We start from the raw sequence: 17,905 nt of genomic DNA on the forward strand, positions 1-17,905 counted from the left end.
AACCACAAAAACAGACCATCTACAATGCCAAGGAGTCCCAAGCAAGGGCTGCCCAGCCTATGCTTACAGCCTCTGTCCCTCAAACTCCCCACTAGATCCTCAACTAATGAAACAAACACAGGCAATGTCACCGATGCTATAGCATAATTTAGTAAAGTCTCATTAACCAAATTAAAATTAAGCCAAAGCATTCTAAGAAAATGAAAACCTAGAGAGATTCCTAATAGAAATGGTTAATATTACCCTTTCCACCTCTGTTAAAACAGCAACAAGTAGCTGGGTGTGGAGACTCAGACTTAACTCCAGCACACATACACACTCTCTCTTACACACTCACTCACTCTCACACACACACACACATACACAGGGGTGGGGGTGGGGTATGGAGGAGAGAAAGAGCAAAACAGCAACTTGCTGACAGCTAGAACAGCATAGAAACTACCTCATCAGTTCATTGAAACAGAGAGAACATCGCCTGCTGACTGCCTAGTTCCGTTTCTTCTCGATCTCCTTTCGGTAGACTTCCTACTCTTGGCCTTAATTTATAATCCTGTCCCAGGCCCCAGTCGTCCTGACTACTGAATCCCTCTGTTCAGCAACAATATGACCATTCCAGGGGAGGAGAAACATGCCTACAATTCCAGCACCAGGGAAGGGGAGGCAGGACAACTACTATAAGCTTGAGACTGTACCAGATCAGCCAGTGCTACATGATGAGACAGAAAGAGATAAGCTATTTAGAAGGCAGAGGAAGCACAATTACTTGTAGCCATGCATTTGAAGTCAGTCTGGACTTCATAGTCAGAGGCCATCTCAGAACCAGAGTGAATGAACACTAACAAGGAATTCTTAATGGCATACACTATTTGTCCAAGAAAATGTAAACAATAAACAACAGAAAAGAATTACCTGTTGATCAAATATTCATCTTTTGTCTTATGATGAAACACAGGGATTGGGACACCCCAAGCTCTTTGCCTTGATATACACCAGTATGGCCGCCTGTCCAGCATGTCAATCATGCTATTCAGCGCCGCTCCAGGAATAAACTTCACTGTTTTTAACAATTCCTGCAATTCATTCATCATCAGGTCAAGTGGCAGCAGAACCAATTTTTAAAAACTGTCCTGACTTTTCCTAATACAGTTCTTCATTCTGAATGTGTGCAGCCGTTCACATCCCTCCCACTCCCACCGCAAGCAAATAACAAAAAAGCAAAGACTTCAAAGTGTGGTAACAGACACAGATTTCACCACTGTCAAGAGCAGACAGCTGGACATATGGACTAACATATGGACTAGAACCCCTGCACTTAGGAGGCTAAGACAGGAGGCCTGCCACAATTTTGAGGCTAGCCTGGCCTACATAGTGTGTGAATGACTGGCAGCATACAAATAAGCAAACAACAACAACAACAACAAAGACATCACTTATGGAAATAAAAGATAAAACAAAAATCAACACTACATGTCACATGCCCACTTTATACAAGTGTAAAAGGACAAGGACTCTAATCATCAAGCCAACAAATGGACTGGCTAGTGACACCAGTACTTCAGCTGCAAGCTGCTAAGGGAAATTATCTGTGTATTCAGCCTGGTTACTGAATGTACACTTGAACTTTTCATTCAAGAGAACCAGCTGCTTTCATAATATGCATCAATGCATGTAAAAACATACATGGCCATGTGTATTAAATAAAAGAGCTTAAAACCTGCAACACCAATTATAAAATTAGTTAATTCATAGCAACATTAAAAAATATTGTGTGTGTTTGTGTGCATGGGCATTTGTGCATGTGCATGCAATGCCTGCAGAGCCCAGATGAGGGTTTGGGAACCTGAGCTAGAGTTATAGGCAGGCGTGAGAAGCCTGGAGTGGGGGCTGGGCACCAAACCCAGGCTCTCTGCAAGAGTAGCAAGTGATCTAACTCACTGTGTCATCTCTAGCCCCACACCAAATTTTTAAATTAATCAGAATTTTGTTTTGCTTCCTTCTTAACAGCCTTAATTTTAAGGCAACAGAGGACACAAAAATTTCAATAAATGTATACCATGTGGGAGAGTGGCAGACATGGCTATGGACACTGACTTGCTCGCTTCGGCAGGCATTAGTGACAGAACTGAGGTGTTAGGAGGTTACACAACTGCTAACCAAGTTCTGCCTTCAGCCTATGCAACTTTTAAGACACTGGACAGAATGACCAGATGAGTCACTTAAAACCTTTAAACATTACTTTTACACATGTAGTAATGAAGGAATCAAGTATAGGATCTTTTAATGTCTAAAAGTACACAAATTCACAAATTTAGGGGGAAAAAAAACAAATTTAGGAAAATAATTCATAATAAATAAATCTCTTATGAAATCCCCCATGCCAACCTCCCACAACACACACACACCATTTTACTAAGGGAATGGCCAGCCCAACCCTCAGAGCAGGAGGCCTTTCCTACCTTAGCTGTAGCCTTGATATCTGTGATGTTGATAAACCATTGCTTGCTGGCCCGAATCACCACAGGTTTCTTAGTTCTCCAGTCAGAGGGATAGCTGTGCACCACTTTCTCTTCTTTCAACAAATGCTTTGCAGTCCGGAGCATCTTTATAACTTAAAACAATTTCCATCAGACAAAGCTTACAAGTATTGCGCTTGAGGCCTCTGGGTACAGGTGCCAACCAAAGTGGAAGGGGCAGAGACACCAGCACCACACACTTGAGTCAGACAGCCATGAACACAGAAGGACAATTCAAGACTGAAGGCCTCCACCTGATCAGCTGATGGGAGATATCATTCTGTAAATATGTTTCTCATACTGGTTAATGAATAAAACACTGTTGGCCAATAGGAAAGCAAGATAGGTGGGACTAGGAGACAAGGAGGAAAGAGGAAGTAGTAAGGAGGAGTCAACATGGAGAGTCTGGAGAGAGCAGGACGCCAGCCGGCTCTCCAGTAAGAGGAGACCACGTGGAAATACATAGATTAACAGAAATGGGTTAATACTAAAGACAGAAACTAGTATCTGGCCAACAGAATTATATCACATACAGAGTCTCAGTGTGTTAATTGGGGCTGGCGCGGCAGCAGGACCAGACCAGCGGTGGGAGGAAAAACCCTACTCCTTACAATCAGCTATTTGCAGAACTTACTGAAAGAGCAGGGAATGTCTGATTCACAGGCAGCATCTACTCAAGCTTGATTTCTACCCTTCACAAAAGCAGTATGCTGACATCTCTGTAACATCCCCCACCAAAAACTGTTACTTAGTGACTGTCTATATTTGCATAGACAATTAGAACAGATCTGAAACAAAACACAGTAGGCCCTAAGCTGCACTGTGAACCATGTGGCTAACCAAATGAGGTTCCATCTGGCTAGAAGTGTGGGGTCTGACTGAACAGGTGAGGGGTCCTGCTGTTAGTACATTCCAGAAACATACTGGGCGATCAACAGATGACACCTACCCACATCTGTTCCCTCTTCAAGTACAGCCTTTTTCTCAAGTTCAGGGCCTGCAGCATCAGTGAACAGCCCATCTTCATCCACTAAACAGTCCTACAATGGACCATTTTGAACAGTTAAAGCATCAAGACACTTTACCTTATAGCAATCTATGTTAAAACAACATATTTAAAGTATCCCATTACAGAGTCTACCTGTTCTCTACTAAAATCTGGGTTTTTCTTCCTTAGTCAATAGAGATTCCTGAATTTTACATATTTAAACCACCAAAGACAAAATGTATCACTAAAGCACATACCTAAAATTTAATATTGGAAAGTACAAGTATTCTAAAACACTTTTAACCCATCTCTTCATGTACAGATCACTGGCCAAGTATACTGCTCTTTGCCTGCGCCCTCCTTAACCAAATGAAAAAAGTTGCTAAGTAAAGTGTGTAAATAAGCTTAGGAGTTTGGGAAGGACAAAGTCCAACCATCCTTCTAATTGCTTAATGACATCTACTTGCCATTGTTTGGGGTGTGAAAGCAATGTACCTAAGTGACTCAAACCTGGCCCAAGTACCCTCGTTTGTTTCAAGACCACTGTAGAAAACATGTGAATGTCAAGAAAGCAATGGGCAAGCAGAGCCAACTGCATCAACTATATTAACAATTCAGCCTCCTAGTACAAATAAAAATTGGGCCTAGGCCTCACTATAGGCTACTAAGGTACATAAGCAGTGTGTTTTGGAAAATGTACCTACCTCAATTACAAAACCCTTTTTTTGCTAAAACTGTTAAGGGTCATCTGAGCTTAGAAAAATGGTGCTGGCCCATCTGGCAGCTCACAATCATCTATAACTTCAGCTCCAAGGAATCCAATGCCCTCTTCTGGCATCCAAGGGTACCAGGCACACACATGGTACACAGACACACATGCAGGCAAAAAAAAAAAAAAAAAAAAAAAAAATCTATTTCACACATGTAAAATAAGTAAGAATTGTGCTGAGCTTGCTCAACACAAGTTTGGCCAAACTTTTAATAGTAAAAAATGCACATCTCCAAAGTGCAATAAAATGGCACACAATTAAACATGGCCTGTGTGTCTTTTTAACGTACCTTCATGTAATACTGTATATTCTTCAAGTCTAATTGTTCGGATTTTGTGCTAATTCTGAGAACTTTCTTAATTAATGTGGATTAATAATGCTTTAGGATGTTGCCTAAATGTAATTAATCATTTCACAATTTAATTACAATGACAAGAATTATTACCAAGCAACAAAGATGTTAGTTAGGAGTAATCATTTTCTTTCTGCAAGGCAAATAGTTAAAAAGAAAAAAGAGGAACAGTACCATAGGGAGGTTGTGCTGAGATGCTACGCTGTAATCTTCCATACCGTGAGCTGGGGCTGTGTGAACCAATCCTGTTCCTTTGGCCATGGTCACATGAGCGGCAGGTAAGAGAGGAGATGCTTTATCAGGAATTAATGGGTGACTACAAGTGCCACCTTCTAGATCCACACCTGCAGGTCACGAAAAAAAAAAAAAACACTAAGCAATGTTTTACATGAAGGACTAGGCTACAGCCGAGTGGTAGAGCGTTCTTTCTGTGTATGATGTTCAGAGATCAACCCTCATCAAATATTTTATGTGAGAGAGACCGGATCTCAGACTCTTCATACAGCTGGGGATGATCTTAAGTAGTTGGTCCTCTTGCTTCCACCAATCAACTGCTAGGACAATAAGTGTGCACTGCTACACTCAGCTAGCATCTTTACCTCCTTGTTCAGGCAATGGGATCCGAGGCCTAGCACATGTGAGGCAAGTGCTCTGCCCCTGAGCTACTTAGATCTCCAACAGGATGAAACAAAGAGTACAAGAGTAGCTGCACTCAGAACTGGCCTCCCTCTGCCTTATGATGTCCAGGAAGCTCTAGAACGCAGACAAGTACAGCCCCTGTTGAGAGCACCACTGTCAGGATAAGCAGTTAAACATAATACCTGCCTCACAATAAACAGTTCAAAATACTACCAGCTTATCTGCTGGTGCCTATTACAGCAAATACATAACCAACCAAGCCCACAAAAACCTAACGAGGCCCTGTCTCAGAATGAACATAAAAAGGAGCTGGGTGTAAGCAGTGGTGACGAGCTCACTGAGCAAGCCCTCAAGAAAAGGGTACAAACTGGGTTCTCTAGCTTACCTACTGCACCATTGAGGACCAGTGATCTTAAAACCCCAGTTTTTTTTATTCTGATCAGATTGTGTTTACCCTTCTAATCATCTTACACCTAAAAGAACATAAGAGAGTTTTCTTCTTTAGTTTTTTTTTTAATTATATTAACTATAAGATTGCTTTTGAAGCTGGGCCGTGGTGGCCCATGCCTTTAATCCTAGCATTCACAAGGCAGAGGCAATTGGATCTCTGTGAGTTCAAGGCCAGCCTGATCTACTGAGCAAGTTCTAGGACAGCCTCCAAAACTATAGAGAAACCCTGTTTTGGAAAACCAAAAAAAAAAAAGAAAAAAAAGATTGCTTTTTAAGAAGAAACTCAAAAGATATTATGATCTCTAAGGATGGCAATTATTTTTAAATATCTTCAGACTCCCACAGCTATATAAAGTTAGTCATGGTTGAAGTCCCAAATTATTAGTCATAAAAGATTCTCCTGACAGAAGTATTTCCTTTGACAACAGGCATGATGACCCACACCTTCAATCCCAACACTTGAGAGGCAGAGGCAGGAGAGATCTCTGTGAGTTAGTTTGAGGCCAGTCTGGTCTTCAGTGTGAAATTCTGTCTCAAATAAACAAACAAACTACATAGACTTCTTTCTTTCTTCCTTTAGAAACATAGATATCATGTCTGTTTCAATTCACAAAGGGGAATATCCAAGAAACTATTAAATGCCAATCGACCTAAAATTTTAATAACTGATAGTTAGACAGCATCTATAAATTATCACCTGAAAATGTTGAAATAACTTCAAATGTTGTTTCCAAGGCAGAAGCAACAGGTGGTATTTTATCTTCAGCCAGTACATAGATGTCCCCAGAAGAGGAACATTTCACAACAGCATACCTGAAGGTGAATGAAGTTCAGAGTAAGTCATCCATGATGAAAAAGGACATCCACAGTTAAATGACATCACTTTAGAAAAATGAACTTCAGGATCAAAGAGTAGTTTAGGAAGCACTCCAGACTTCACATTTATTTCTGTCCCAAAAGAGCTGACAGGTCTTCAAACGGATCTTCTTCTAGTGTGTAGTAACAGCCACATAAACTTAAATAAGTGATAGTTCACTAGCTTTTATAAGGATCACGAGAGTGAAATAAATTTAACATGAATCCTATTTGTGGATAAAGTAAGATATAACCAACTACCTACTTTGCTTCTGGCATATAGCAAACAGCCTGATTGGCAGGAATCGTCCAAGGCTGGGTGGTCCAGATTAAAAAGCTAACAGGGGATGAGCCATCTGTGAGAGTAAAAGTTGTAAATATGTTAGCAACCATAATAATTCCATAACATGAACAAACTCAAGCTCTGGCTAAACCTACCTGTAAGAGATGCCAGCTTAGGAGGAGGTTTCAAGATAGGGAATCTTACATATATCGACCGACTGACGTGCTCAGGATCGTACTCCAGTTCTGCTTCGGCCAGCGCGGTCCTAAAATATTAAAGTGTCATACATAAACGAGGAGCTTCACAAATGATTGCAACCTTCTAATTAGCAGAGAATACATACATACCTTGATGAGGGAGACCAAAATACTGGTTTGTAAGATCGATAAACCAAGCCCTATAAAAGACAAAGATGGAATATTTGTGCTGATTGGTTTTTGTCAACTTGACATAAATCTGGAAAGAGAGAGTATTAATTGAGAAAATGCCTCCTTCAAATTGGCCTGTAGGCAGGTCTAAAAGGCATTTTCTTGATTAACAGTGGACATAGAAGGGTCCAGTCCACTGTGGGCAGTACCACTCCAGGGCAGGTTATATAAGAAAAAAGCTGAGCAAGCCCCAGGGAACCAGACAGAAGGCAGCATCCTCCATGGCCTCTGCTTCAGTTCCTGCCACAGGTCCCTGCCTTGGTTTCCCTCAATGGACTGCTATGGAGACGTGAGAGCCAAATAAACCCTTTCCTCCCAAGTTTGCCTTTGATCATGGTGTTTCATCACAGCAACAGAAAACTGACTAGTACAATCCTGAGTCTGAAATCTTTGTGACATGTACTTTAACACACTGGGAAGGGAAATCACTTCATTACCTTAGCATACATTTGGTAGAACAGCTTCAGCTGTTTGGCTTCATACTTTCCATCAAATGTATAGTAACAGTTATTCCAATCAGCCATCACTCCCCAACGAGCAAATGCAGATTTCTGCTTTTCAATGGCTGCTTTAGCAAATGATCTAGCTAGAAAAAACAAGAGAGGAAAAAGGAAAAGCCTTTGAGAATCCCAGCCTGGCCTGAACTCACTATATAGCTAAGAGTAACCCCAAACTCACATCAATCCCCCTGCCTCAGACTACCAAGTGACAGGATTATGAGCATAAGCCACCAGACCAATTTTTTATAATCTTTTTGTTTTGTTTCATTTTGTTTTTGTTTTTCAAGGAAGGGTTTCTTTGTGTTACATCTCTGGCTGTCATGGAATTCACTTTGTAGATTAGGTTGCCTTTGAACTCACAGAGATCCACCTGTCTCTGCCTCCCAAGTGCTGGGATTAAAGACATGAACCAGATGACTTTTTATATTCTTAAACATGCCTTGTTACATGCTTCTCTAGGTGAAGGTGTTATACATAGTTAGATAGAAAAATCTTATTTACCCCAGCTAGCCTCTGACTCGCTTTGTAGCAGTTTTTGATCCTATAAAACCAGGAGCACAGGAATATAATATCACTCACAGTGCTGGGCATGGAACACAGGCCTCATGCACACCAGACAAGAACTCTTCCTACTGAGCTGCATACCCAGACCTATGAAAAATTCATTGTTTTTTGTTTGTTTGTTTGTTTGTTTGTTTTGAGACAGGGTTTTTCTGTGTTAACAGCCCTAGCTGTCCTGGAACTAGCTCTGTGCCCCAGACTGACTTCAAACTCAGAGATCCACCTGCCTCTACCTCCCAAGTGCTGGGATTAAAGGCATGTACTACCACTGCCCAGCTCATTAAAAATTCTTAACAGGAAGAATTTTTTTGAAATTATTCAAAGCATAGAACATGTTTTTTTGTTTTAATTAACTAGAATTTTGCTGGGCAGTGGTAGCTCATGCCTTTAATTCCAGAACTCCGGAGGCAGAGGCAGGCAGATCTTTGTGAGTTCAAGTCAGCCTGGCCTACAAAGTGAATTCTGGGATAGCTAGGGCTGTAGCAAGAGAAACCCTCTCCTGAAAAATAAATAAATAAATAAATAAATAAATAAATAAATAAATAAATAAATACCTGGAAAGTATTCTACATCATTCCTTATAAAATATACTGATGACAGTAGTACTGTACTTTGTGTGTGTGTGTGTGTGTGTGTGTGTGTGTGTGAGAGAGAGAGAGAGAGAGAGAGAGAGAGAGAGAGAGAGAGAGAGAGAGAGAGAGCGCGCATGTGCATAGGTCACTTCCTGGCTGTGTTTTCATCATGGAATCAGGGAATCGTCTGAGGGATCAGTCATGAAAGTGCTTTTCCTGCTGAGCCGCCTCACTAGACCCCCCTCATTTTTCCTTAATTTAAGAAATGGCCAGAGAATAATACTCATTCATAACCAACTCCCAAAATCATTCAGAACATCAAATCTAAGGCAATGTGAAGGTGTTTCAGAAGGAAGTGAAGAACATCCATATGTTCGATATTTTATATATCTGATGCAACAATATGATGAACAAGGAAGAGACCCTCTCTGGCCACACCCACTATAAGGAAGAATCAAACAGGAACTAATTTAAATTTACAGGGTCTTGGTAGCTGTTTGGAGTGTTTGTTTTGTTTTCAAGACCAAGGTAACCCAGGTTGACTTCAAATTCATGATCCTCCTGCCTCAGACTCTTGAATGCTTGCTGAGTTTATAGACTTGCACTACCACACTGAAATTTAAAATACATGTATTTTGGAACTGACTTTTAGTTTTGTACCTGATTTTAGTCAGCAAGCTCCACCCAACAAGGTTAGAAACAGCAACTCATTAATGATAAAATACAACACTAAACTGAAAACACATTTGCAAACACACCCCAAACTGTTCCTCCAATCTCTAAAGAGAAATTCTTACAAGGCAGCTAAAAAAAAAAAAAAAAAAAAATCTAGGGTTCAATGAAGACTCATGCCAATGATGTCAGCATTCAGGAGGTTAAGGAAGGAGGGATGGAAATAAGAGAGTGAGACCAACCTGGGTAAACATAGAGATCTTTGTCTCTAAACAAAAACAAATTCTGAGTTCTCTCTGATGTAAAATAATGCATATCCAACAGGTCTCACTGCAACTAAAGCAAAGCAAGGTCTCTTTGGCAGATGCTGTGGGATAATCTTTCTGTACACTGTGAAGATGTGTCTTTGCCAAGGAGCCTTCTGATTGGTCTAATAAAGAGCTGAATGGCCAATACCTAGCTAGGCAGGAGAGGCTAGCCAGGACTTCCAGGGAGAGAGAGGAATTTAGGGTTAGAATCTAGGTGCACAGAAGATGCCAGCAAGACATAGACGGAGTCAGACTCACAAAATGGAGGAGGGGTAAAGAGCCACAAGGCAGAATGTAGATTAATAGAAACAGGTTAATTAAGCTGTAAGAACTAGTTGGAAATAAACTTAAGCTAAGAGTCAAGGTTTCATAATAATAAACCTCCATGTCATTGTTTGGTGGCTAGAGGTCTAAAGTCTGACAAGAAAGACCAGCCACAGGCAGAGCCCTGGTTTCATAAAGAGGCTGAGTGCTTACAGTATCACTATAAGATGAAAATGTAGCTTACCTTTCTCTCTGATTTCCATGGCTGAAAGAGTCTGAGCATTTACACCAAGCTCCGATAACACTTTTGTCTCAATGGGCAACCCGTGACAATCCCAGCCAGGCACAAAATGCACTTTGGAGCCTCTCATCATATGGTATCGATTGGCAATGTCTTTCAAAATCTACAGGGATGAAAGCACAATCACCATCCAGAAAACACAAGGCTCATAATTTGATTTTTTAAAAATACCATTTTAAAGCATAAAGTCCAAGTTAAAGAATTTCTATAAAATAACCAATTAAATCTACTAATAAATGTTTAATATTTATACAGAAATAACAAATATTTGAATTTTACAATATTAATGCTATCAAAGGGGTAAAAATCAAACGACAGAAAGAATTATACATGAAAACCATTATGCCCCAAATTTCATTCTTTGTCAAGTTGGGGGAAGAGTGTAGGCCCATTCTACCTTTTAAAGAAATACTTTTGAACTTCTACCCTCCAGAATGCAAATAAGTCAGTAACTAAGACAGCTCCTTTCATTTTCTTATCTCAGTATTCTTACTCTGAGCCAAAAAATTGTTTCAGGTAGAAGAGACAGAGGTAAAGAGGGAAGACAAGACTCATTTTCCAGCAGAAAATTAAAATATATCATTATATACACTTACTAGGAAGTAAAAATCATGTTAAAGGGCTAGAAAATTATTTTTGGGGTTGGAGTAGTTATTACTTTAGAAGGAAGGTAGGTGAGGCTTCACAACAGAGAATGTGAGTCATTTTTGTCATCTGTCACCAGACAGGAGAAAATAGGTGAGACCACACTTGCCTGAGGAGGAACAAGACCAAATCCCCAGATTTCCCATGCCTTGTGACAGGGTTCCAGGCAGGCAGAGGAGGTAGTTTTGCATTTTTTGAATCAATCCTGTATGTTTGATGCATGTGGTACTGACTTGTCTTCCCAGCTCCATGGAAGGGGAGAATTAACCTCCCTCAAGCTGTACACAGTCATGTGTGCCCCCCCCATGCAAATAAGTCAATATATTTTAAAATACAAGTAGGTATAATTTTAAATACAATGAGCTTATCAATTTTGTGGACATACTGGGTTAGTGGTGCACATATGTAATGGCGGTATTCTGAAACGGGGAAGGATCGTGAGTCTGAGGCCAGCTCAGGCTATTAAAGAGATTCTGTCTCAAAAAAAAAAAAAAGTAGAACATTGTTGCAGAATATTATTTTAAGCTGTGTTACTTTTGTTTACCCTCTGGAATATTTGTTTAATAATGCAAATATGTGTTTGATTAAATAAAATTCACCTGTGGTCAGGAGGGCTGGGTCAGCAACTAGCTGACAGGAAGTTGCAGGGAGAAGCCAGGTGGAAAAGGTTTATAAGGAGGGGTGAAAATGAGCACAAGGAGTTCCTGGCAAATGCGAAGAGCCGAGCTGCTTGCTATTCAGCCTCTTTGGGAAGCATGGTTCTACCTCAAACTTTGAATCTTGAGTTCTTTATCGGGATGAATACTATATAGGTTTCCTTAGTAGCTTGAAAGAGTTGGTGCCTGAGGGAGCAGAATTCCCTCAGGCTTTAGCTCTTGCAACCTAGACGCTGTTGGTAGCTGCAGAGTGGCAACTGCTGAATAGGATAACTGTAGCGCTTAAACGGCAGCAATAATTAAAAAGGCAAAACAACAGAACACAGGTAAAACAGTGTCCTATAAAAGATACCGCTCTAATACAGTGCATTTGTCACAAAGGAGATCTAATCACTAATAGAAAACACTTGGGAGTGCAGCTGGGAGGGCTAGTGCTTCATATAAGTGGCACCCTGGCCTTGACCTCCAGAGAACAAAATACAAAGTCAAACGGAAGTCTCTTTTGTTGTTAATATGTTAGAAAATAAGACACATGTGCACAGAAGATTCAAATACACTTCTAAATTGAAAAGGCCAAGCATTTATTTTGCAAAAATGCAAAATAAAACTAACTGCTCCATTTGTAAAACACAACACCAAAAAAAACAATAGTCTGTTAAAGCCTTCTAGAAGTTGCTGCCTCTGACCTCCACCATGGATGCTCACAATTGCGCGTGCGGGCGCGCACGCGCACACACACACACACATACAAAGTAAAGGAAGGTGAATTGATAATCAGGTGGCAACAAGAATAATTCTCCCTGTGAAGCAGTCTCCCCAATTATCTTATGTACTCATGATGACAACTGCAGCTTCTTCCCCTACAGTCAGAAGCAGAGGTGGCCAGATGAGTCCTTGCAGCCACCAACCTGCCTCAGAAACAAACCAGCTTCAGACTCTGTGCTGCTGACTGCACAGCACAGCACAGTCTGGGCCTTAACTTCTCTAAATTCCCAGCATCATCTTTCCTGCCCAGATCTGAACTCATCCCCTCCACATACTAACCTCCACCACCTTCCCCATCAAATTAGAGAAACACTGGCCTAAGCATTCCAGGTCAAAGTTCTCTGAAGCATCCCTGACTCTCCTAACAGAGTATGGCCCATCAGCCCCACCATCAGACGCACTCTAAATCTGGTATCTTTTTGCTTTTGTGGCTTCTACTGTCAATGACACTGTTGTGGTCACCTGACTCCTGACTGGTCTCTCTGCCTGCAGACTCCTTAACCTCAACACTACCAAATACATAACAGCCTAAAATGAGACTATTAATCAGACCAAATGAATGTTCGAAATCAGAGTAAATTATCAATAAGTCAGATATTTGAGTGCTCATCTACTCAACCACCCAACCCCGAAGGCCAAAGCTCACTGGTATTTACAGAAGGAAGCCCAAAGTCCTTTAAATGGACTGTATGGTCTGGATTCTGCTACTGTAGCCATATGTAACATTCTCCCCTCTTGTGCTGCCTATGTTGTCTTCCTTATTATTCCTCAGATGAGCCAAAAACACCTATCACAAGCCTTGCACTTGCTATTCTTACCTATTTGGTCTTTTGTTTTGTTTTGCTTGTCTGTTTTTGAGACAGGTTTTAAATCTGGTCCTAGACTGGCCTCAAATGCTCACTGATCCTAATTCAACTATCAAGCGTTGGAATGCAGGCCAACACCAGCACACTGGGCTGTCACTTGCTCTCTTAATTATTTCCCATAATTTCTCCTTTGTCATTAAAGAGCCATCCCAAATCCATTTATTAAAATTACAGCTCCAGGGCTGAAGAGATGGCTCAGCTGTTACAAGCACCAACTGCTCTTCCAGAGAAGCCAGGCACATGGTTGGCTCACAACCATCTTTAACTCCAGTTCCTGGGCATCTATGAGCTTTCTTCTGGCCTCCGCAGGCATTTGGCATACAAGTGGTCCCAGAAGTACACATAAGCAAAGCAATCACACCCATAAAATACATCTTCCTGTTTATTGTCCCAGGTAGAGAGTAAGAAGAGCTATGACTATGTTTTCACTACCTGGAGTACAGAATAATTCCTGACACATAAACAGGAAGTAATGGATAAAGTGTAATTTTAAGTGTAAAATAGCAAAAAGTGGAAACCCCAGCAATGTTAATGTTCATGCAGTATCAAAACTGTGTTGCTACTAATGTATTCAGTGTGGGCTGCAGATGTAGGGATGGATGACAATAACAGGAGCATGTCTCCCATGTGCTACATCCTGGGTTCCATTCACAGACCTCACAACTTACCTAGCACAAACAGGGCCCTAAGTTTCATCTCCAGCATAATAAACTCATTAGCACTGTTTATTTGCATATACCAATGTAACTTTACATAATTATCATACTTCCCAGTTTTACAAACTAAATTATAATTACCTTGTTTAAGGCATGCCCAACATGAGGGTCACCATTTGCATAAGGAGGTCCATCATGAAGACAGAATTCCGTCTTTACTTTCCTTTCTCTTTGCCAGGAATAAAGTTCTGAAAACCCACATTTCTGTTAAAAAAAAAAAAAAAAAAAAAAAAAAAAGCCAATATTTATATATCACCTAAATACGTGCTATGGAATCTCATCAATACTTGGTTATTACTGATTGTTGTAATTTAAGAGAAGTGGTGCATGAGAGAAAGACGCCATGCAACAGGGTTCAAGCAGAGGATTTTTTTTTTTTTATTAGAGAAAGGGATCATAAAAAGGGGAAAGTGATGGGGGGGGGGGGAGAACCGGCCTCTAGAGACAGAAGCAGGAGAGAGGAGAAGGAAAGGGAGAAAGAAGGGGAACAGGGAGAAGAGAAACAGAGAGAAGGATAGGAGCTGGGCAGGGCCTTTTCAAAAGGGAATATAGTGAATGTGTACAGATGCCTGACTACTAACACTGATCCCATTCCAACTCATTCAAATCAGAAATCTAACTGGAATAATTTCTGAAAGGAACCAGTATTAAAAACCTGCAGCCTTCCCCACCCCCAACAATACTTCAGATTAAAGTCTGCACTTGTGGGGGGGGGGCCGCTTTAAATCTTTGATAAGTCTCTCAGTATCATTGCCTCAATCCAGCCCTGCTGAAGGACCTGTCCACTCCCAGTCCCAACCACCACCACCCAAAACAAACTGTAACTTATTGCTATTTTTTTGGCCTCAATACTTCCCTAAGTCCAAAGACTATTCAAGCTAATTTATTCACTTAAAACAGTATTCCTAGTTATCAAGGATATTTTAAAGACTCTAATGTTATAGACACTAACACGTGAGTCTCAGCCATGAGCAAATTGAGTATGCTATAAGACAGATAACAAGGTCTACAAAGGGGACTGAGGACTGCCACTTTGTCCTACAAAGGAGTCTTAATTCCAGCGAAAGGCCTAAACATATAGCTGAAGTGGGCTTCAACTTCCCTTCTTTGCTAACATTTGAATGTTTTTTTTTTTTTTTTCCATGACTTAATTTCTGTGTGGCGCATGTGAGTGCAGAGGCATAGGTTCTCCTGGAGCTGGAGTTACAGGTGGCGCTGAGCTGCCAGATTTGCATGCTGGGAACCGAACTCAGATCCTTAGCGCGAGCAGCAAGCGCTGAACCATCTCTCCAGCCCACATTTGTATTTTTATTTATTTACATGATGGTTACTTTCTGACACACGACTGGAAAAGTGTGCAAAGCCGACTCGCTTGGTGCCGAAATCGGGACGTGCAGTGCGTGACCCTGGGCTCCGCTTTGGAACCCGCCGCCCTAGGGGCCCGAGTGGGAACGCCAGCGCCCGGAGCTGGCCCACCCCGCCCTGCCCGGGTGGCAGCGCCCGGTACCTGCTGGATCTCCAGCTCCATGTCGGGCTGCTGGCGGCCCAGCAGCTTCATGGGGAAGCTGGTCTGCGGCAGCAGCACCGTATCGCGGTATCTGCCGCTGCTCGGGCTGCTCTGGGGGCTATCCGCCCCTGCCACCGACCGCACCACCAGCCTCCTCGTCATTCCCAGACACCCCAGGCGGCCGGGAAAGCGGGCTGGCCTCCAGAAGCTCCCGGCAGCGGCCAGAGCCGCCGCCCCGGGCCCGTGAGGGCACAGCCCCCAACGCATGGTGGGCGACCCAGGCGGACTCCTCCGCTCGCGGCGCACGGCAGCTGCCCGGGATCGAAACGCTGGGGCGCCCCCCGCGAAGAACGCAGCAGCCTGGAACTGCGCACGCGCCCAGGAGCGGAAGAGGCGTGGGCAAGGGCGGGTCTTCCGGGCTGGAGGTGTGCACCACTCGGGACCTTCCCCGAGGTCACGCAAGGGTAGAGAGGGCTGGCGATCAGTTAGCTCTCCTTAATCAGACACTTAAGTTAAGCAACTTGTCCAGGATCATAGACATAAGACGTAGTGGAACTAAAGCATTGTGGTAGTGGCACAGGCATTTAATCTCAGCATTTGGGAAGCGGATCTACGAGTTCGAGGACAGCGTAGTGTATAGAGTTCCAGGACAGCCAGGGCTACACGTGTTTACAGCTGTTACTTTGTCATTCATATGCTACACTTTAAAATAAAAATGTATAAAAATTACTACAAGTCATGATAAAGTAGAAAAAAGGCAAAGGGTAAACCTAAACAAACAAACAAAAAGACGATAAATGTAAAAAGATGCTCAACTTTGGGAGCCAGGAGGCCAGTCATCTCATAGAACTAACATGATGAAGTTTGCTAACAAGTATTGGAAGAGTGGGAAAGTAAACTGCTGGATGTAGTGTAATGTGTGTAATGCCTTTCCTCTATTTGCACATACATGTGTGGTGCACATGTATGTATGCATGTTTGCATGTGTGAGCTCACAAGGTGTGGGTGAGTTTGAGGCCCTAGATTGATGCTGGGACTCATCATCCATAGCTCTTCCACCTTACTCACTGAATTAGTGTCTTTCAAGCAAACCCAGAGTTCACCACTATGGTTAGTCTCACTAATAGCTTGGCTCTGGGGATGCCAGGCTTCTCTAGCTGGAATTTAAGTGTTTGGTTAGTTCTCATGTTTTCACCACCATGCAATGCACTTAATCTCTAAACTGCACTTTCCCATCTGAGAGACTGACTGACAGCTGTCATCTCACAACAGTATGAAGATTCATACACTCGACCCTCACCCCGCTTCCACCTCCACAGAACAACTTGCTGCATTGTTTGAACTCTGCTGTTTCCTAGGAGACCCTAAGAGAACTAGAAGAATCAATGCAGAGTGCCGGTGGCCTCTGCATTTCACTGGCCATACTCTATTCATGAGACAGATTTTATTTTTGCTTATCTATGGCAGTTGTTACACAATTACAATGTATGTACAAAAACCAATGTATAAGTTTGTAATATTTTTTTAGATTTACTTATTTTATGTGTATGAGTCTTTGCATATATTTATGTGTTCGTGTGTACCGTGTGTGTCTGGTGCTCACAGTGTGGGGTACCCAGGAACTAGCATTTTGGATGGTTGTGAGCCTCACCGTGGGTACTGGGAACCAAACCCAGGTCCTCAAGGAGAACAAGTGCTCTTAACTGCCAGATGAGCCATCTCACCAGCCCCCAGTATTTGTTTTGTTTTGGACATAGGGTTTCTCTGTGTAACCGTGGCTGTCCTGCTTTGTAGACTAGGCTGACCTGGAACTCAAAAAGATCTGCCTGCCTCTGCTTCCTGAGTGCATGGATTAAAGAAGCATGTCACCATGCACAGTCTCGGTTTTTGTTGTTGTTTTGTTTTTCGAGACAGGGTTTCTCTGTATTGCTTTGGAGCCTGTCCTAGAACTAGCTCTTGTAGACCAGACTGGACTCGAACTCAGAGATCCACCTACCTCTGCCTCCCTAGTGCCGGGGCTAAAGGTGTGACAGAAGGTATTTCTAAATTCACAGAGTAAATGAAATAAAGTATGAGTCTTTCCCAACCATAGCTGTATATAAATAGTAAATGTTGACATTCATCGCTGGTGAAAATAGGGGTATCCCAGTATATGAAAAGCTGAGGTAGGAAGATTGCCGTTGGTTCAAGGCCAGCCTAAGTGAAACCCTGACTCTCTCTCTCTCTCTCTCTCTCTCTCTCTCTCTCTCTCTCTCTCTCTCTCTCTCTCTCTCTTTGTGTGTGTGTGTGTGTGT

At 42.1% G+C, this 17,905-nt stretch overlaps 1 protein-coding gene across 1 annotated transcript in view; it reads right to left on the bottom strand.

The window, feature by feature from the left end:
* Positions 1-15,944, bottom strand: part of Iars2 (isoleucyl-tRNA synthetase 2, mitochondrial) — a 39,831-nt gene extending 23,887 nt beyond the window's left edge. Inside the window, exons 1-12 of the mRNA XM_051186514.1 lie at positions 15,612-15,944; positions 14,186-14,308; positions 10,400-10,559; positions 7,716-7,864; positions 7,198-7,247; positions 7,006-7,115; positions 6,833-6,923; positions 6,410-6,525; positions 4,798-4,967; positions 3,463-3,553; positions 2,457-2,608; positions 910-1,070 (exon numbers count right to left, since the gene is read on the bottom strand). Coding sequence (XP_051042471.1) covers positions 910-1,070; positions 2,457-2,608; positions 3,463-3,553; positions 4,798-4,967; positions 6,410-6,525; positions 6,833-6,923; positions 7,006-7,115; positions 7,198-7,247; positions 7,716-7,864; positions 10,400-10,559; positions 14,186-14,308; positions 15,612-15,878 — 1,640 coding nt within the window. The 5' untranslated portion in view covers positions 15,879-15,944. The remainder of the gene's footprint in view (positions 1-909; positions 1,071-2,456; positions 2,609-3,462; positions 3,554-4,797; positions 4,968-6,409; positions 6,526-6,832; positions 6,924-7,005; positions 7,116-7,197; positions 7,248-7,715; positions 7,865-10,399; positions 10,560-14,185; positions 14,309-15,611) is intronic.
* Between the last annotated feature and the right edge of the window lie 1,961 nt (positions 15,945-17,905).

This window comes from Phodopus roborovskii, unplaced genomic scaffold, assembly GCF_943737965.1.
Source record: "Phodopus roborovskii unplaced genomic scaffold, PHOROB, whole genome shotgun sequence".
NCBI classification, from domain to species: domain Eukaryota; kingdom Metazoa; phylum Chordata; class Mammalia; order Rodentia; family Cricetidae; genus Phodopus; species Phodopus roborovskii.